The sequence below is a fragment of the Siniperca chuatsi genome, linkage group LG13 (genome assembly GCF_020085105.1).
Source record: "Siniperca chuatsi isolate FFG_IHB_CAS linkage group LG13, ASM2008510v1, whole genome shotgun sequence".
Classification (NCBI taxonomy): Eukaryota; Metazoa; Chordata; class Actinopteri; order Centrarchiformes; family Sinipercidae; genus Siniperca; species Siniperca chuatsi.
The window spans coordinates 25,817,905-25,838,984 of record NC_058054.1 but is presented as its reverse complement, the minus strand read 5'-3'; the positions used below and the strand labels follow the sequence as shown (position 1 = coordinate 25,838,984).

At 40.8% G+C, this 21,080-nt stretch overlaps 2 protein-coding genes across 4 annotated transcripts in view; one reads left to right on the top strand and one right to left on the bottom strand.

Moving 5' to 3' along the window:
- LOC122887519 overlaps nucleotides 1-21,080 on the bottom strand; it is a 51,249-nt gene that overhangs the window by 25,462 nt on the left and 4,707 nt on the right. Inside the window, exon 2 of one of the 2 annotated variants that reach the window (XR_006380562.1) lies at nucleotides 17,981-19,513. The exons of the other annotated variant lie outside the window; for it this stretch is intronic. The gene's annotated coding sequence lies outside the window, so the exon portion shown is untranslated. Of the gene's footprint in view, nucleotides 1-17,980; nucleotides 19,514-21,080 lie in introns of those variants that run through there. 2 annotated transcript variants of the gene reach the window in all.
- LOC122887517 (myosin-7-like) lies at nucleotides 435-17,840 on the top strand. 2 transcript variants are annotated; one of them, XR_006380561.1, is made up of 39 exons: nucleotides 435-530; nucleotides 920-980; nucleotides 1,146-1,353; nucleotides 2,236-2,379; nucleotides 2,781-2,937; nucleotides 3,041-3,068; nucleotides 3,166-3,271; nucleotides 3,671-3,763; nucleotides 3,868-3,931; nucleotides 4,052-4,150; nucleotides 4,295-4,398; nucleotides 5,358-5,496; nucleotides 5,587-5,705; nucleotides 5,888-6,037; nucleotides 6,122-6,292; nucleotides 6,394-6,703; nucleotides 6,788-6,867; nucleotides 6,978-7,183; nucleotides 7,272-7,395; nucleotides 7,493-7,629; nucleotides 7,737-7,992; nucleotides 8,071-8,313; nucleotides 8,400-8,576; nucleotides 8,675-8,820; nucleotides 8,917-9,007; nucleotides 9,092-9,481; nucleotides 9,830-9,956; nucleotides 10,045-10,163; nucleotides 10,258-10,454; nucleotides 14,488-14,671; nucleotides 15,367-15,532; nucleotides 15,625-15,749; nucleotides 15,879-16,187; nucleotides 16,272-16,475; nucleotides 16,572-16,868; nucleotides 16,972-17,076; nucleotides 17,164-17,259; nucleotides 17,349-17,595; nucleotides 17,712-17,840. XR_006380561.1 is itself a non-coding variant. In XM_044220817.1 (39 exons), the coding sequence occupies exons 3-39, from the start codon at nucleotides 1,153-1,155 to the stop codon at nucleotides 17,730-17,732; spliced, it is 5,820 nt and encodes a 1,939-aa protein (XP_044076752.1). In that variant the 5' UTR covers nucleotides 435-530; nucleotides 920-980; nucleotides 1,146-1,152; the 3' UTR covers nucleotides 17,733-17,840. The 2 variants fall into 2 exon arrangements, 1 of the variants encoding a protein (XP_044076752.1); XM_044220817.1 differs by having other exon boundaries at nucleotides 17,349-17,483.

Here is a 21,080-nt window from a genome sequence, read left to right as displayed (position 1 = left end):
TAATAATTTTATTTCATTTTGTTAATATAGTCAAATTAGTTCAAATGTCTTACTATACTCTGCCTCTCTTTTCTCCTCCTCATAGGCAATAAATAGAATCTGGTTTCTGTCCATGACCAGTCCTCACTTGGAAAAAGAATTTAGCACGAGATGAGAGAAAAAAGTGTGGTAGAATTAGAGATAGAGAGGCTATGCATGGGTGAGTCACTGACAAGTTATGCAGGAGAAAGTTCCTGGCGCTGCTCCCAAAAAATCACATTATTTGGATGTGAGTAGAGAGGGCGGCCAGACATCAGAGAGCCCTGTCATACGTGATGAAAGTGATGGCGATTACCACAGTGTGTGGGTGTGAGGCTAAAGGGGTATGTGTGGGAGTAGTGTACCTGTTGATGTGTGTGTGTGTGTGTGTGTGTGTGTTAGTTAGCAGGTCAGGGTGGTGCCCTTGGCCTTGTAAGGCAGGGTTATGGTTATATATTTGATCCCTGCCTTCCCTGCAGGTCTAGCAGCTGCTTCCTCTTCACCTGGCCTTTGTAAGTCTGCACAACTGGTTGTATTTTGTATTCATGCTGTTTTGATACTGTATTTTTCCATTGTCTAAACTAAAGGTAAATATATTTGAATATGATCTCATTTAACAAAATAGAGATGGGAAGGTACACTTTTTAAAATTTGAAACATAGCACAAGAGTGACATACTGTACATGCTTAACAAGGTGTATGCCACACCAAATTAAAATATCTTTGTCAGATACTGTATATTTGAACATTTGAACTAACTAGGTTAAACAATTTATCCAAAATACTAGAAAGAAAAACAAGACACCTGTTATTTCCACAAATGCTGATGTGAGTAAGCTACAGTAATTCAGAAATTTTACAATAACCTTAAAATATCCTACATTTTTTCTGCCCACTTCAGGTGGATCACTGACTTATACTCTGAAGTCTGAGCTCACCTGTCATCCGAGTTGAACCCACCGGTAAATTCTCCTTTCCTAATTCTTTCATAGAAATTCATATTATACATGAGTTAAAGACTGATATAATATGACTATGTTCTTCTGTAGAAAACAAAGATGGATTTCTAAATAGTTCAAATCCAAATGCTACAGAAAGAGTGATCACTTTAACTATATGTACATTAGTGCAGCCATGGGGGATGCAGAGATGTCTGTGTTTGGGGCGGCTGCCCCATACCTGAGGAAATCGGACAAGGAGCGTATGGAGGCGTCTACACGTCCTTTCGACATAAAGAAGGAATGCTTTGTTCCGGATCCAGTGGAAGAGTTTGTGAAGGCAACCATCATCAGCCGAGATGGAGACAAGGCCACTGTAGAGACGCAGCATGGGAAGGTCAGTGATTACATTTTACCATTTAGACATTTAGTTTATATTATTAACAACACATATGGTCTAATCATAGCTGCAATGATAAAATTACTATCAACCTGAAGCTTAAGCTTAACATATCAGCTTGTATAAAAATAAGTGTAAGCACAATGCTGAAATACAGCAATAATCTGGGGACAACCAGAGGTACAAGGCAGGCTGTGGACAGAGTTTGTAAATTGGTAGAGATAAAAGTTACATCATACTATGTCAGACAAATCTGTGCGAATTAATTCACAATTAATTCACAATGAAAAAGATTTGCCTTAACCTACCTAGCATACCAAAAATAAGAACTGTCAAATCCAGAGACTGCTCCACTTCATTCATCAGTGCACTTGAAACCAATCTGTCCCCAGAAAAGTAGAAAAATGCATTTAGTCATTTTGATTAACTGGGTCACTCCAGTCACCAGGGTCACTTAGAGCAGTACAGAAAACATATTATATGTAAGTTTGAGTGTGAGTCTACGTGGGAGCCCTTGTCTGGGAGCAAGTGTTAATCTGAGTGTAAATCTATGTGTGATTTAAAGCATCTACCCTTTAGTGAATGTAAATACAAGTTCAAATGAGAGCCTGAGTAGGCTACTACTGCAATTAAAGGGTCTCCAGTCACTACAGTGAGCAGCTGAGTGATGAAATAAGGCATTGCTGCCATCTGGCAATAGCAATGTGTGGCATGCTTTGCAATGTTACACAAGCAATGTTGACGATAATAGGGTAGCACATGCAGGTAACAAAAATAACAGAAACTGTCTCAATGTTTTTACTCATAAAAATAACATTTCCAGCTTAAATGTATGTGACCATTACATATTAATCAGAAAATTGCATTCATTTTCATTAGACAGTGACTGTCAAAGAGTGTCAGGTTCTGCAACAGAATCCTCCAAAGTTTGACAAGATCGAGGACATGGCCATGTTGACCTTCCTCCATGAACCAGCTGTGCTGTTTAACCTCAAAGAACGTTATGCAGCATGGATGATCTATGTGAGTAAACTACAATCCAATAAACAAGATTTGTCAATAAACTGTACTGCACCACTTAAAGCATGGTTCATAAAAGTTTGGTTCCACAAACCCAAACTGTGTTGAATAAGCCTTGTGCTGAATCTGGATAAGATAGAACAGTACTTTTACAATCAATGTGTTCATGGTTAATTTTGCACCTATTTTTAAAATAAATATTGTTCTATTGGCACTAGTTTTCTCTTTAAGATGTGAACAAAAACAAAATAATGGACTGAAAGTCACAAGTACAGGAATCTCTATCAGGAATGAGAGAATAGTTCATCTGAAACCTGAACTCACCTAAATATCCCATTTTTTTTTCATTTATAAATGGCACATGGTTGATGTTAAAACAGTAATACTTTTTCTGTGAATCTCAGACCTACTCTGGGCTCTTTTGTGTGACTGTCAACCCCTACAAGGGGCTGCCAGTCTACAACCAAGAAGTGGTCGTTGCCTATAGAGGAAAGAAGAGGAGTGAAGCTCCTCCTCATATTTTCTCCATCTCTGATAATGCCTACCAGTACATGCTGGCAGGTAAAAACTAATAAGACAGATAATGTTTTAGGGAACTTTTGTTACATTTAACAATGCTGAATCTTGATACTAACAAAATTGTACTCTCTGCTTGTTTTTGTAGACCGCGAAAACCAGTCAATTCTGATCACGTACGTAATATCCTATACTGTACTGGAAAAGCATCCATGACACTATATGCTATTCTACATTATGCCACTGTATTGATCATTGACTTTGCAATTACAGTGGAGAATCTGGTGCAGGAAAGACTGTCAACACAAAGCGAGTCATCCAGTATTTTGCAAGTATTGCAGCTGGAGGCATAAAGAAAGACCCCAATGCCAAAGACAAGGTAAATAATAAGCTCTGTCAAATGTGTGAGTTGTTGGAGGGGTTCTGGGGAGTCTTAAACTGGCTAAAATTACAAATTACATAGGTACAACAAAAAGATGTCACCACCAACTCTTACCTCCTTTAATTGAAATAGAATAGATTTGCCTTACTTGCCCAATTAAATTCCTGGTGTAAAGGGACACTTAAATCTTGTCTGTGCACTGGTGACAAAACGTGACAAAAATCACAACAACAACAATGGCTTTCAGATTTCCCCTTTTAATTTGGAGTTTTTAATTTTCAAAGTCTGAAAAACTGAAAACATATCACTTGACGCCACCAGAGGCTGCTAAATTATCTTTGTGTATCTTTAAACATGAATTACAGATTGAGCATATGCAATGTTCCTCTTTGACAGGGTACCCTGGAGGATCAAATTATCCAGGCTAACCCTGCTCTGGAGGCCTTTGGTAATGCCAAGACCATCAGGAATGACAACTCCTCCAGATTTGTGAGTGTCTAATCTTTGTGTGACTGAATTGTGCTCACAAAACACAATCCGTGGCAGTAGCAGATATCAAGGTTTCTTTATAAATACAAACTTTATTCTTTCAGGGTAAATTCATCCGCATTCATTTTGATGCCAGGGGAAAGTTAGCTTCTGCTGATATTGAAACATGTAAGCTCAAACACCCCTATCCTACATAAAATAATAATGTTAATATAATTTGTGTTTTATAACATAGTAATAGATTTTACACATGGCAGTTTTTTCACTCTTGTATTTGTCACTTGTCAGACCTTCTAGAAAAGTCTCGTGTGGTCTTCCAGCTCAAGGCTGAGAGAGATTACCACATTTTCTACCAGATCCTGTCCAACAAGAAGCCTGAAATCCTGGGTTAGTACATGGCTGTGGTACATTTGTGTCTCAGTGGCAGTCATCTAAAATAAAACAAAACAAAACATGGCTGCCATTGGCTTTTTATTGCAATTGTGTGTCCATCTGTAAGATCTTGTCTCACCCTGCCTCTGTGTCCTCCAGAGATGCTGTTGATCACAAATAATCCCTATGACTACGCCTTCATCTCTCAAGGGGAAACCCAAGTGGCCTCCATTGATGATGCAGAGGAACTGATGGCAACAGATGTAAGGCTTTCACTCAATCCTCTTTTTACAATGTTACTTTAAACTCTAATCATAATGACTAAATGAGTTACACGGGATTTGGATCAAAAACAGCCCTGTGTTAAAACAACACAGGAGGCTGTGTTGGTTGGGGGGGTGTGTTTTAAGATACTGGTGAGACAATGAAATACGATCCAGGAAGTCCAGATTACTGAGTTTAAAGAGTTATCAGACGCCAAAACACTGCACAACAGTTTATAATACTCACAGACAGGATTTTACAACTCTGGAAAGTTATCTTTCTAATAGAGCAGAGTAGTAAACAACTCTGTGCTTCATTAAAATGAATGATTGGCTCTCGTCTGGTTGTCACTCGCATTGCGTCAGACAACCACTACAGGGTATTTCCATACTATCCATAGTGAGGTTGTGTCTAGATGGTAACTCTAGATTTACAAAACTCTCGCAAGAGTAGGGTAAGTGATAAGTAATCCAGTAACATATCGTGATACAGCCTCCTGCAATATAATGATTCCCTACCGTACATTTTGCATTATATTACTATATTACATACTGTAATAAATACTACATTTAGCACGTAAAGAATTGAGCTTTTCTTCACCCAAAGGTGTATAAGGTAAGCTTTACACCACTGTATACATCTCTCTGAGGGAAGCCGGGATCAAACCACTGACCTTCCAGTTGGTGGACGAACTGCTCTACCACTAAGCCACAGCCACCCCTATATTATATATATATATATATCTGTGATTGCTAGCACGTGCAGAGTGAAGTCTAGGGTTACCATCTAGACACAACCCTGTAGTGCCACTGGGTGCCTTTGGATTCTCTGTAGCTCAGTGGGAGGCGCTGGGCTGCAATGCCAGATCCCATTCACAATGAATAGCAGTCTATTGCTCTCCTGGCTTTTGAGTCTGTATGTGTGAACGACCATAACGTTATCATGTGGTCCTCCATAGAATGCCTTTGATGTGTTGGGCTTTACTCAAGAGGAAAAGAATTCGGTGTACAAGCTGACTGGTGCCATCATGCACCATGGCAACATGAAGTTCAAGCAGAAGCAGCGAGAGGAGCAGGCAGAGGCTGATGGCACTGAAGGTTAGAGAAACTCCGTTTGTTCAGTAGTTGGCTCAGAATCAACAAAGAGGGACAATGGCCTAAATAGTAGCATTCACTTTCCTTCTTCAGATGCTGACAAAGTAGCGTACCTGATGGGCCTCAACTCTGCTGACCTGATCAAAGGTCTTTGTCACCCAAGAGTCAAAGTGGGAAATGAGTGGGTCACGAAGGGACAAAATATTGCTCAGGTAAGAAGCAAAAAAAGTCAACTTAAATCTTGGTTATACACAAAGGTTCTATACCCAATACAGGAACACATTATGTTTTCTATACGACTACTTCTGCAGAGGCTGAAAGGTTGCATGAAAAAAATGCAATTCAGTTTTATTCATTTGTATGGTTGATATTACATATATTGCCTGTTCTACAGGTGAACTATGCTGTTGGAGCTCTATCGAAGGCTGTTTATGAAAAGATGTTCCTGTGGATGGTAATGAGAATCAACCAGTCCCTGGAGACCAGGCAACCTCGCCAGTACTTCATTGGTGTACTGGACATCGCTGGATTTGAGATATTTGATGTAAGTGATCTTATTAGCACACAATAAACCAGCCCTCTGTCTACATGAAATGGATGCACAATCTTAAATTTTTTCTCTTTGTAGTTCAACACCTTTGAGCAGCTGTGCATCAACTTCACCAATGAAAAACTGCAACAGTTTTTCAACCACCACATGTTTGTGCTGGAGCAGGAAGAGTACAAGAAAGAGGGCATTGAATGGACTTTCATTGATTTTGGTATGGACTTGCAGGCCTGCATTGACCTGATTGAAAAGGTGAGATACTGGGGTACTTACATGTTCATGAATAAAAATGAATAAAAAAAGTGGTCTTTTTTTTTTTTTTTACAAAATTACTTATATTTTTGTCTCCTCAGCCCATGGGAATCATGTCCATCCTTGAAGAGGAGTGCATGTTCCCCAAAGCCTCTGATGCCACCTTTAAAGCTAAGCTCTATGACAACCATCTGGGGAAATCTGCCAACTTCCAGAAGCCCAGAGTTGTCAAAGGGAAACCAGAGGCCCATTTTGCCCTGATGCACTATGCTGGAACTGTTGATTATAATATCAACAACTGGCTGGTGAAGAACAAGGATCCCCTTAATGAGACTGTTGTTGGACTGTATCAGAAATCTACTATGAAGCTATTAGCTATCCTCTTTGCAAATTATGCTGGAGCTGATTCAGGTACCGTGGCGTCAATATCTTTTTGGAGATTATAATGTTGTTTCTTTTGTCTAGCTCTAAGGTTACACAGTTTTTTCTGAACAGCTATGGTCGATGGTACTGAAGGAAAAAAAGAGAAGAAGAAGAAGGGATCATCATTTCAGACTGTGTCCGCTCTTCATAGGGTATTGTATATGATTGTATATTTTTTTTTATCCTGGAATATGGTATTTCGTATGATGCTCAATGCTTTAACAGCCAGTATTTATAAATGTATGCGTCACTATATTAAAAGGAGAACCTGAACAAGCTGATGACCAACTTGAGGTCTACTCACCCTCACTTTGTACGCTGCATCATCCCCAATGAGACAAAGACTCCTGGGGCCATGGAGAATCCTCTGGTTATGCACCAGCTGCGCTGTAACGGTGTGCTGGAAGGCATCAGGATCTGCAGAAAGGGCTTCCCCAACAGGATCCTTTACGGAGATTTCAAACAGAGGTATTGTTTAATTTAAGTCAGATACTGTATAATTCCAAACAGAAGTTAAATATTATTCTCCAAGATGTTTTTTCTTTTTGTTTTTCAGATATCGCATCCTGAATCCCGCTGCCATCCCTGATGGTCAGTTCATTGACAGCAGGAAGGGAGCTGAGAAACTTCTTGGGTCACTGGATATTGATCATAATCAGTACAAGTTTGGACACACTAAGGTATCATCTGAAGTTGTTCTGACACTGGGAAAAGTGAAACATTCCAGTAGGAGATGAAAAAATGGCAAAAAAGTTAAATACCCATTGGTGTTATTAGGTGTTCTTCAAGGCTGGATTGCTGGGTCTGCTTGAGGAGATGAGAGACGAGCGTCTCTCCAAAATCATCACGGCTATTCAAGCCAGATCCCGTGGTCTTTTGTCTCGTATTGAGTATCAGAAGATGGTGGAACGCAGGTATCTCTTGTGTCCAGCTGATATTGGTCATTAAAGATTCAAAGATTATTGGTTTGTGATTTGTATATTTAACTAATGCCTTCTATTTTATTTTAAAAATATTTTAGAGATGCATTATTAGTGATCCAATGGAATGTCCGTTCATTCATGGGGGTCAAGAATTGGCCCTGGATGAAGCTGTTCTTCAAGATCAAACCTCTGTTGAGATCTGCTGAGGCAGAAAAAGAGATGGCCAATATGAAAGAAGAATTCCTCAAATTGAAAGAGGCTTACTCAAAGTCTGAAGCTCGTAGAAAGGAACTAGAGGAGAAAATGGTCACTCTTCTTCAAGAGAAGAATGACCTGCAGCTCCAAGTTCAAGCGGTAATAATGGCACTACACTGACATTTTCCTTTGAACATGTGATTAAGGTATGTGCTCATGAGATTAAATGTTTGTCAGGAGCAAGATAATCTCTGTGATGCAGAGGAAAGATGTGAGGGGCTGATCAAAAACAAAATTCAACTGGAGGCAAAAGCTAAAGAGCTGACAGAAAGGCTCGAGGATGAGGAGGAGATGAATGCTGAACTGACTGCTAAGAAGAGGAAGCTGGAGGATGAGTGTTCTGAGCTGAAGAAAGACATTGATGACTTAGAGTTAACTCTGGCTAAAGTGGAGAAAGAGAAGCACGCCACTGAGAACAAGGTATGACATCTAACTTAACCATTCGCTTCCGCACAGATCAGCACCTTAATAAGGCATACAGTGATTCATCTTTTCATGGTTCATAGGTAAAGAACCTGACTGAGGAGATGGCAGCTCTGGATGAAATCATTGCTAAGTTGACCAAGGAAAAGAAAGCCTTACAGGAAGCTCATCAGCAAACACTGGATGATCTGCAGAGTGAAGAAGACAAAGTCAACACTCTGACCAAGGCCAAGGCTAAGCTGGAGCAGCAAGTGGATGATGTAAGAATCCATATCAGAATTGTACTATGTAAATAAGATTGTAAGTATTAATAATAAAACAATTCACAAATGTTGTAATCACATGTATTTGCAATAAGCTTGAAGGATCTCTTGAGCAAGAGAAGAAGGTTCGAATGGACCTTGAGAGAGCTAAGAGAAAGCTGGAGGGAGACTTAAAGTTGACCCAGGAGATTGTAATGGATTTAGAAAATGACAAGCAACAGCTGGAGGAGCGCCTAAAGAAGTACAAATTCATCATAACATTGTTCATTCAGTATGACCATGTAATATTGTGTACACAGTTTTAATTACCTAACACTGATTTAACAAAATGTTGCAGGAAAGACTTTGAGATCAACCAGCTGAACGGCAAAATTGAAGATGAACAGGCCATAATGATTCAACTCCAGAAGAAGCTGAAAGAGCTGCAGGTAAAAATGTGCACTAGTGGTTTTTAAATTAAATATTAACATTTTTCCAAAATATTGCTACATTTAAACATGTTCTGACACAAGGCTCGTGTAGAGGAACTGGAGGAAGAGCTTGAAGCAGAGCGAGCTGCCCGAGGCAAGGTGGAGAAGCAGAGAGCAGACTTGGCCAGAGAGCTGGAGGAGATCAGTGAGAGGCTGGAGGAGGCTGGTGGAGCAACAGCTGCCCAGATTGAGATGAACAAGAAGAGGGAGGCTGAGTTCCAGAAACTCCGCAGAGACCTCGAAGAGGCCACTCTGCAGCATGAAGCCACTGCTGCCACACTCAGGAAGAAACAAGCTGACAGTGCTGCTGACCTGGGAGAGCAAATTGACAACCTGCAGCGAGTCAAGCAGAAACTGGAGAAGGAGAAGAGTGAGCTCAGACTGGAGCTGGATGATGTGGTTTCCAGTATGGAACAAGTAGTTAAATCTAAGGTATGTGTGCATGAAGATGCTCTAGGCCAATTTCCACACTGCTGGAACTAACTGACAACCTGGTAGTTATTTGAATGACTGTTTAATACCTAGAAGTGATGCAACATCAGTAAACTGTGAACATGAACATCTCCACCTTAAATTTGTTGTTCCTATTAGGCTAGGTGGAGGAGACAAGCTAAATTTAACATAAAATATTCTGTTCCTCTTAGCTGGAATTGTGAGTACAAAGTAGTGAATAAATGTCTAGACAGGTGGACATATTTAGTCCACTTGCTTTAAATATTACCCATAGTATTAGAACAGTAGTAAAAAATGCCTGTGAACTATGGCATATTTCTTTTGAAGACTAACTTGGAGAAGACCTGCAGAACTTTGGAGGATCAAATGAATGAATACAGGAACAAGTGTGATGAATATCAGAGATCCCTTAATGACTTCACTACCCAGAAAGCCAAGCTTCAAGCTGAGAACGGTGAACAGTGTTATACTCTTTTAACTTGAAATAATGCACTTGTTTAATGTAACAATAAAATTCTAAAACCTAACCTTTGCCTCTTTAGATGAGCTTTCAAGACAGCTGGAGGAGAAAGAATCACTTATTTCTCAGCTGACCAGAGGAAAGAATTCCTACAATCAACAACTTGAAGATCTAAAAAGACAACTAGAGGAGGAAATAAAGGTATGAAATTGGCAAAATGTATTGATCTTTATGTCTCAAAAATAGTTGCATGTCCAAGACAAATACCCATACAGTATTATCAATATTGATCCAGGCCAAGAATGCATTAGCCCATGCAGTGCAGTCTGCTCGTCATGACTGTGACCTGCTCAGGGAGCAGTATGAGGAGGAGCAGGAGGCCAAGGCTGAACTGCAGCGCAGCATGTCCAAGGCCAACTCTGAGGTGGCTCAGTGGAGAACTAAGTACGAAACTGATGCTATCCAGAGGACTGAGGAACTCGAGGAGGCCAAGTGAGTCCAGTTCATATAAGAACATGAATCTAAAATGTGATGTAACATAAAGACATCAAGAGAAGAACACTTAAAGGAAAATTCAGGTACATTTCAATCTGGTGTGTTCCCATAAATGTGGCCATTGTGACTCTATGGGTCATGCTAACTTTGCACTTGCCACCTCTATTGAAGAGATTCAAAGAAATGTGTACTTGCGCAAAACAATGTATATTGGGGCAAGCTGCGCGAGCCTCTTTAACATGAACCTCTTCAAACGTCTCTAAGTCCAACCGAAAGTAAACACAGAAAGTAGCTGAATGGAACGGGCCATTTGAGCTAACTGCATGGGGATCTACATCCGGGGCAACTTGCTGGGTTCTTCTCTCGGCTACCATTCACAGTGGATCAAGTAAAATGTATAAACAGATACTAGTATTAGATACCATGGCAATGGCTGTGCATGTAGATGTGGCGGCAAGTAGCTCCCTCAAACTTCGCTACATTTTTGTTTTAATTTGTTATTTTCTCACCTTCATTACTGAAGCACGTATTACTTATGACAGTAATACACTCGTTAACATCGGAAAAGGAAGTGCAGGGATTGGATTAAGTGCAGTGGACCTTGAGACAATCACTGCTCACGGCATCTCCCGGCCTGAAAACCAGACCAGCCAGGCCAAACGTCACCACAAGCGGTGTGACCGAAACAGGAAGAGAGGAAAGAGTGGTGGCATAAGAGCTAAACCCAGGTCTGACCTAAAGCTATTCCACTACCCAGTCTACTCCTGGCTAATGTCCGGTTGCAGGAAAATAAAATGGATGAAATAAGACTCAGGCTAACTCAGAAACAGGAAATCTGAGACTGCTGTGCCCTCATCTCTACTGAGACCTGGCTGCATCACAACATCCTGGATGAAGCTATCGCACTCGACGGGCAGAGCTTGTTCCATGCTGACAGAACACAAGACTCCGGTAAGAAGAGAAAAGGCGGTCTCTGTGTTTATATCAATGATGCTTGGTGCTCAAACGCAGTTAAAGTGGATGGACATTGTTCCCCAGATGTGGAATTTTTATTGTTAAGATGTCGACCATATTATCTGCCCAGAGAATTAACCAGTGTTTTTGTTGCTGCTGTTTACATTCCTCCAGATACAAATTCAAAAAACGCACTTCAGAAACTGTATGAGGTCATCAGCAGTCACATGACAGAACAACCAAATGGTGTTTTATTGTAGCTGATGATTTTAATCAAACAGACCTCAGAACTATTTTACCTAAATTCCACCAGTGTGTCCACATCCCCACCAGGGGAACAAATACACTGGACCATGTGTACACAAACATTTCTGGCCCCCATTTTCGTCAATCAGACTATATTTCCCTGCTTCTCCTGCCTACTTACACCTAGCTGATAAAAAGGGTCAAACCATCAGTAAAAGTAGTTAAAGTGTGGACAGATGAAGCTACAGCAGCTCTACAGGACTGTTTTGAGTGCACAGACTGGCTTATGTTCAGAGATGCCACCACCCAGGAGAACCAGCCTTGAGGAATATACATTATCAGTGACATCATACATCAGCAAAGGTGTTGATGATGTGGTGATCATAAAGACACTAAAATCATTCCCCAACCAGAAAGCCTGGATGAATGGAGAGGTGAGGGCTCTACTCAGAGCCAAAAAAGCTGCTTTTCGGTCAAGAGACAAGGAAGCTTACAACACTCCCAGAGCAAGACTGATAGGTGGCATCAAGGAGGCAAAGCTGAGACATCAGGAGAGACTGGAGAGAGACCTCAACACCAACAACACCAAAGATATGTGGCAGGCTATCAAAAACATCAAATGCTACAAAAGCAGAAGCGTCGCTATCATGTGTGAGGCCACGCTACCAGATGAGCTAAAAACATTTTATGCTTTGTTTTGAACTCCCCAACAAAGAGTCAGCTGTAAAGTCTACTCCGCCTCCAGAAGACCGGCTATTGTCAGTATCTACAGCAGATGTGAGAAGAATGCTGCTGAGAGTGAATATAAGTAAAGCTGCTGGGCCTGATAACATCCCTGGCCGTGTTCAAAGAACATGCGCCAATTGGCTAGTTGATGTTATTACTGACATTTTTAACATATCACTGTCACAGGAGATTGTTCCCACCTGCTTCAAGACAGCCACCATCATCCCTTTACCTAAAAAGTCTACAGTGTCTAGTCTAAATGACTACCGCCCTGTGGCTCTCACCCCCATTCTGATGAAGTGCTTTGAGAAACTGGTTCTCCAGCACATAAAGAACAACATCCCAGCCAGCTTGGACCCTCACCAGTTTGCTTTCAGAACCAACAGATCCACAAAGGATGGCATTTCCACTGCCCTCCAATCAGTCTTCACATACCTTGAGAACAACAACACCTATACCAGAATGTTGCTTGTTGATTTTAACACTTCCAACATGGAGACAACTCTGTTGTAGATGACACCACCATCATCGGCCGGATTACAAACAACGATGAGACTTCGTATCTGGAGGAAATCAACAATCTTGCAGAGTGGTGCACCGGGTGATTAAAACTGCTCAGAAGATCATTGGTACCAACCAAGAGCCCAAAGATAGATTTCGAGGACACGTTCCCCTCAGTATTTAAAGCATGTGCATTTGTCCCCCCAATAAAAACATGAAAGTGGCAGAGGACTTTTATTTTGACAAACCACTAGAACGCAACTCATAAATGGAATGGTTGCAATCTGCCATAAAACGGAAAGGAGGTCTGATATTAAGACATTTTTTTTCTCAAAAAGTCTAAAAACCAAATAAGTTGTGAGTTGTGATAGCAGCTAATAGGCTACTCTGTAATTTTTTTTAGAGTTTACTTTTAGAAGTGTTGTTTGCTAGTAACTAATGTTGCTAGCTAGCTAAGCTAGCAGCAGACAAGTTAATTTAGCATTAGCTACGCAGCAGCTGTCAAAAGACAGTCAAAAGAACGGCAGCATGTGACAGCGGGGGAAAATTGAATTTGATTTCATCAACTGGAATTTGCATATAGCCTATAAATTCATATGACTTAGAGATCACTCAGATATGAGTGTAAAATAATAGATGTCAACGTGAACATGTGGCATTTTGGTGCAATCTAAGATTAGAAAACATTTTCAGTTAGCTTCAATAACATAGTTGAGATGTACACGATTTCTAAAAATCATCCCAAAACACAAAGATGTGGGCTATGTTTTGAATGTGAGCAGAAATCTTTCTGAAACAAGTCCAGGTGTTTATAACTAAATCAAAATTAATTTATCATTGAGGTGAATAGGTGCCACATGCACATTTAAAGAGGTTATTTCCCCAAACAAAACACACAAAAGAGGACAGAGAGTAAATCATGCCTACATGTGTGTTGACTCAGCAGGGATTAGATTAAATGAGAAAAGTTGATCTACAGGAGAACAGATATCTCAAAGCAATACAGAATGCCTGAGAGCCTTACTATATTCCATTATATTTTGAATTGTCACCTGGCGCCTGAATTTAGTTTTTCCCTTGACATAAATAGACTTTTTCACCATAAATTAATGCAGAAAAGGTACAAATCAGTGCATAAAAATTCACTAGAATGCAGGAAATGAAGTGTTTGACACTTATACAAGATAGTATAACCACAGTGAGCGGTACAGTCAACCACACAGGTCAACAAACCAGCATGCTTGGAAGAATATGTCGTCAAGTTGACCTGGGTGTAGATCCCACTGCAGTTAGCCATAGTGGCCAGGGAGCTAAGCATTTGAAATGATTCATGAACAATCATGTTTATTTGGAAAGCTGTAGGATGCTCAGGCAGCTTGCCTGATTCATGAAAAATCATGTTTATTTAGAAAGCTGTAGGAGGCTCAGGCAGCTTGCCCCGATATGTTGTTTTATATGCAGTATATGAATTGCAACGTCTCCAGTTACAATCCAGCTGTGTCGTTCTCCATCTTTCTCTCCTTAATTTCCTGTACTCGAATATGCCCCAAAAATAAAAAGAACACTTAAGCACCATTGGATAAGACTTGTTTTTAATTTTCAGAAAGAAGCTGGCTCAGCGTCTGCAGGAGGCTGAGGAGGCTGTTGAAGCAGTGAATGCTAAATGTTCATCTCTGGAGAAGACCAAACACAGGCTGCAGAATGAGATCGAAGATCTCATGGTGGATGTGGAGAGGTCTAATGCTGCTGCTGCTGCTCTGGACAAGAAGCAAAGAAACTTTGACAAAGTATATCAGTATTTTCTAATCATCAAAAACCCTAATTAGAATGAATCAAATCGAGTTTTATATTTTTATTTGGGGTGTTTCCTTACCTCATGTGGAAGATAAATTGGGAATGCTGTCCATTCATAACATTCATAACTACCCACTTAGCATCACGTAGCTAATAAGAGTAAATTCAAACACATTTTCTAAACTGTAGAGAGCTCAATATGGTGATTTAACGTTACATTTTCTTTATGGCGGACCCAGAAGCAGACACAGAGACAGAGGTCGTAGTAAGTAAAATGTTTTAATGAATCAATAATGATCAGATGGAGGGGTTTGACTGGGCTGAGGACGGCTGAGGCAGGTAGGTGCAATGGAGAAAGATGAGCTGAGATGGCATGTGTAGGACATGGCTGGGCACTGACCCTGGCACCAGAGTCCACTGAGTATAAAAGGACAATCTGGCAATAAGTGGTTGCATAGCCGGAGTATTTAAGCTGAGAGTTGATGAGCTGATTGGAGTCAGGTGTGGAGCCAAACCAGGTGCCAGGCGAGGTAGCCACGCCCACAACACACACACACACACGCACACACAGACACAGACAAGCGGGAGAGGAGGAGACAGGGAAGTGACACAGGAGAACGTCAAGAAAACCTGGAATCATGGCCGAGCCGTGACAATTTAAACTTGAAACTTTTATCTCAATATTTAGGTCCTGTCTGAGTGGAAACAGAAATATGAGGAGTGTCAGTGTGAGTTGGAGAGCTCTCAGAAGGAAGCCAGGTCTTTGAGCACTGAGCTCTTCAAATTGAAAAACTCCTATGAAGAATCTCTAGACCAACTGGAGACCCTGAAGAGAGAGAACAAGAATCTTCAGGGTAATATATCAGTGAATGTGTCTTAGCAGTCATTACATTCACACTGCAGGAGCCAAAAAAGCCAATTGAATACATACTACTTTCATACACAGAGGAGATTTCTGACCTCACTGAGCAACTTGGTGAGGGAGGAAAAACCGTTCATGAGTTGGAGAAGGTCCGTAAGCAACTGGAGCAGGAAAAGAATGAGATTCGTTCTGCCCTAGAGGAAGCAGAGGTAAAACTAAAATCTCAAATCCTCAGTTTCTCACGTATGTACTGTGAATGTATAGTTTCAAAGTGAAGCTCTAATTTGGGGAATAGTTGGAAATGTATATGGTTTGACAATCTCTGATGTCTATCTTAGGGTTCTCTTGAGCATGAGGAGGGCAAGATTCTGAGAGCCCAGCTTGAATTCACTCAGATTAAGGCAGATATGGAGCGTAAAATAGCTGAGAAAGATGAAGAGATGGAACAGTGCAAAAGGAATCTGCAGAGGACGATCGACACCCTGCAGAGCTCTCTTGAGGCTGAGACTCGCAGCAGAAATGAGGCCCTCCGTTTGAAGAAGAAGATGGAGGGAGACCTCAATGAGATGGAGATCCAGCTTAGCCAGGCTAACAGGCAGGCGGCTGAGGCCCAGAAACAACTTAAATCTGTGCATGCACATCTGAAGGTAAAAAAGGGGATTTACCTTTCATTTTTGCTAGCATCACTACTATGGTATCTTTGTAACCGGAGGCATTGAAAAATTTTCCAGGATGCTCAGCTCCAGCTTGATGACTCTCTTCGAATCAATGATGATATGAAGGAAAACATTGCCATTGTTGAGAGACGCAACAACCTGCTTCAGGCTGAAGTGGAGGAGCTCAGGTCTGCTCTCGAGCAAACTGAGAGAGGTCGCAAACTTGCTGAGCAAGAGCTGCTGGATGTTAGTGAGAGGGTGCAGCTACTGCACTCACAGGTATGGCAGATACTACACTTAAAATTTGTATTATTTTTTTAAATGTTGCGCTTTAGTACATTGTATAATGTAATTGCCTTAACTTTATAATAAAAGAACACCAGCCTGATAAATCACAAGAAGAAGCTGGAGGCTGATACATCCCAGCTTCAAACTGAAGTGGAGGAAGCAGTGCAGGAGTGCAGAAATGCTGAGGAAAAGGCCAAGAAGGCCATTACTGATGCTGCCATGATGGCAGAGGAGCTGAAGAAAGAGCAGGACACCAGCGCTCACCTGGAGCGTATGAAGAAGAACATGGAGCAAACCATTAAAGACTTGCAGCACCGTCTGGATGAAGCTGAACAGATCGCCATGAAAGGAGGCAAGAAGCAGGTGCAGAAGCTTGAAGCCAGGGTGAGTATTTCTTTTACGTTTGTGATTTGTGTTATTTTTGGTCAGCAGTGATGTAGATGTGAAATTATTAGGAAAGTTATCTAAAAATATTGTCCCTGACCAGGTGAGGGAGCTGGAAAATGAGGTGGAAATGGAGCAGAAGAAAAGCAGTGAGGCTGTGAAGGGCGTCCGTAAATATGAGCGCCGTATCAAGGAACTTACCTATCAGGTTTGTAGAATGTAGCTAGTTTCATTAATCTGCATGTGTGGTTAAAGTTCTATTTAAAGAAATTAAGTTTGTGTCTTGTTTCTACAGACTGACGAGGACTGCAAGAATATTTCTCGACTCCAAGATCTGGTAGATAAGCTGCAGCTGAAAGTTAAAGCCTACAAGAGAGCTGCTGAGGAGGCTGTAAGTGTGGAAATGTGTGATGTGAGGTCTTCATTTAGCTTCTTCCACTGTCTCTATGTAATTATATTTATTTTATTTAACCTAAACAGGAGGAACAGGCAAATGTTCATCTTGGCAAGTTCCGCAAGCTGCAGCATGAGCTGGATGAGGCTAATGAGAGAGCTGACATTGCTGAGACTCAGGTCAACAAGCTGCGCGCCAAAAGCCGTGATGCTGGCTCCAAGGTTTGAAGCATGCACTCTGTAGCAGGTGCACAGCATCTGACCCTGACACATGCTGCCTTCTGTTGGCTGTATTTCACTTGTATTCTGCTCTGCTCTTCAAGTATTAGTACAAGTACGTGTTAGGTCAATAGCAATGCTTCAGTTTATATTAGTCTAAAGCTATACTAATCTGAAGACCTTACAGCTGTTTCTCTTTTTCTTTCTTTCCAATTTCCCCGGCTACAACAGAAAGGGTTTGATGAGGAGTGAAGCTTTGGAGCCTGCAGAAATCCTTTTGCCTGCTGTGTACTGTAGATCCCCTCAACTATCACTATTCACAACCTGTAGTGCTTAATAAAATCTCATCAAGCTGTTGCACAACATTGTATTCTTCCATTTTTTTTTTAAATGCGTGGGTTCATGTAACATTGTACAGGAAATATTGTATTTAATGTAACTTTAGTATATTATATTGTAGCAACAAAGAAGTTACAGGACTTATATTTTGAATTATAATGTGGTGAAATACATACATCTACATACATGTATGTATTTATGTATGTAATTGTATTAAAACTTAGGTAACCAATAAAATTGTCACCATCAGTTTTGTAAACTACATAGGGACTGTCAATGCAATTATCTTCCTTTCTATTAATATAAGTGGAGTGAGATTGATTAAAATGTTTTGAGGTAAATTATGATGTAAGCCAGGTGTCAGTGTGGGGAAGCAGGAATAATATAGTTAGGCCTAAGCAGGAAAACTGCTGTGCATGGACAATGTAGATATCTTAATGTGCATTAAACTACAATATAAACAACAAAATAAATAGAACAATGAGAAAATATGAAATATGTAAAAAATATGTGCATCATACTGCAATATATAACAGTGTAAATAATAATAATGCTAAGAAATTGGATCTATAAATGTGTTAAAATGCAAGAATAGTATAAATAAATTGTACAGTATAAATGCAGTATTAATGCCAGAGTATACCAGAGTATTGCACAGTTCAATTCCATACCCATGGCTTGTTAGAAAAACAATGGACAGTCTTCGCTGGGACAGTGCAGTCCACGCAGAAGTTGATGTAGTCTGTGATGCACTCCGTAAGCCCATCAATGTTCTCTCCATGCAGCTCACAGATTGCATGCCAGACTGTCACCTCAAAACAGCCCTGAAGTGTCTCATAGGCCTCCTCCGACCATCTCCTCACTGTCCTTGCAGTCGCAGACTGACTTTTCACCAGATGCACATGTTGAGGTGCACTAGGTTGTGGTCTAACCTACCCGGGGGGGAGGGAATAAGAGGTGTATGCATCCTTAGCATTAGCATACAGCAAGTCCAGGGTCCTCTCGTGTCTAGTTGGACAGCTCACATACTGGGTGAAGTTGGGCAGGCTTTTTGCCATGGTGATGTGGTTGAAGTCACCTAAGATTGCGATGAGGGCACTTGGGTGTTGAGTCTTGAGTCGAGCTATGGTGGTGTGAATGACGTCACATGCCGATGTCGAGTTGGCAGAGGGGTGGGGGGGAGACAGCCACGACATTGACATGTTGACAAATTTCCCACGACAAAAAGTTAGGCAACAAATGCATGATCATAATGTGACCAGGATGGCACCATCTGTTATTAACCAGCATTTACGCATGCCACCTTTACGCTTACTGCTCTCGGTGCAATCCCTGTCGACCAGAACAGTCTGAAAGCCATCAATGGAAACGTTGTGGTCAGATATATCCTGGGGCAGCCCTTTTTCAGTAAAACACATGAGACTACACTCCCGGAACTCCCTCTGACTTCTGCCTAGCGCCGTTAGCTCATCCATCTTATTCGCCAGTGATTTCACGTTGGCCATGATGAGAGAAGGGAGATACGGCTTATATCTCCTCTTCTCCCTAAGTTTCTGTTGTCTGGACCCAGCTCTTTTCCCTCATTGCTTACTTCCTCTTCTGCATCCTGTGTCCTTCTCCAGATTTCTGCGGGGATATCCGTTGTTCTGGTCGACATGCCAGCCAGCTTGTAGTGCAGTGAGACCAGCTCGTCCCTGGAATAAACAATGCAGCTATGGAGTTGCTGTGTGTGTGTGGCTGAATGAAAGAAGTCATTCCACAGTGAAAAAGTAGACCAGAACTCTCTCTCCTAGCACGTTTAGAGAGAGCGCAGCTTAAATAAGTTACTAGTAAAAATTTGAGCAAGTATGATAAAGTATGATAAAAACTGGAAAGTTGAGGTGAGGTAATTGCTAAACTAGAGAGAGATAAAACAAATCTCTTGTTCTTAAAATAGAGTTTTTAAAAAAGCCCAAGAGCCTGGGCCTCGAGGTCAATAATAAACCAATGCTCATACTTGGGCCTACCATAATACCACGGATAATCACTTGCAGCTGCTCAGTAAATCCCTATTCAAGTCTGCCTGTTCCTCCAAAGGGCTAGGGAGGATTTCAAAGAATCAATAATCAAATATCTAGTTCATATACTGAAATAAATCCCTAATAAGAAAAACAACAAATTACATTGGGACGTCTATCCTACATTTACATATATTTAGGCATGTTAAGCTGAGTTGATTTTTACATGAAGCCCCTTAATATATTCTTACAATTTCTTGATGGAAAAATTTGTTCAAGTATTATCAGCATTACAAATCAAAGTAGAGCTGTTTTCTCAACTTATTAAGTAGTATTTCAAAGCAGTTTGTAGTGCTGTAGAGACACGAAGAGATGATATATCATTGTTCTTATACCCTAGACTAAGAGTACTATCCTTTCCTGTCTATCTAGAGCTTTGCCGAGGTGCTGGTGTCAGGTCTCAGTCATTTTTGCTGCTGCTAGAGGCTAAATAATTATTTGGGGCAGTGGGAGGGAGGAGAGGGACCCCAGACTCCCTTTGTGTGAAATTCAGGGAGTCCTGTCTCTTCTCTTATTACATGGCATGTCCTTAACTCCCTGAGTGGACAAGCAGGTATCTATTAGCTAATGACAGCACATTCTCACCTCTGCCTAAAGAGGTGCACCACATACAGCACAGTATGTGTTGAGGATTATCAGCATGATTAACAGGACATCTGAGCCCATGAATGAATAAGAAGACTGAGAAAAAGACAGAACAATTCACTGCCTTTATCATTAGACTACATTTATCATGGTATATGATGCTTATGGTCTTATCTCAGGAGTTAAAAGCAATCATCGTTGACATACTACCACTATTACTGGTTGGTCTAACACAATGGTGATTTAGTTTATAACCAGTTTATAAAGGTTTTACAGACACAGCTCTGACCTAGGTCTCAAAAATGGGAAATTCCTCTGCTACACCAAAAGTCATGAGCAGCAATAATTACCATGGTTAAACAAAGAAAGAAAACCTCATCAACAGAAAATCCAGGATTGATGATGTAATCCCTCAAGGTCATATTTGATGTAAAATCAGCAATGACCACTTAGCACCAAAGATGGGGAGAAAAGGTTAAATAGAAGAAAATTGTACAACTTTAATTGGGATCAAATAAAATCCCTGTTTATAAAGACTAAGGGCATACCTAGGTACATAATTGTTCAGTTAATTGCATAAATGAACAAAATAACCATAAAAACCTACTTTAAATCTTCA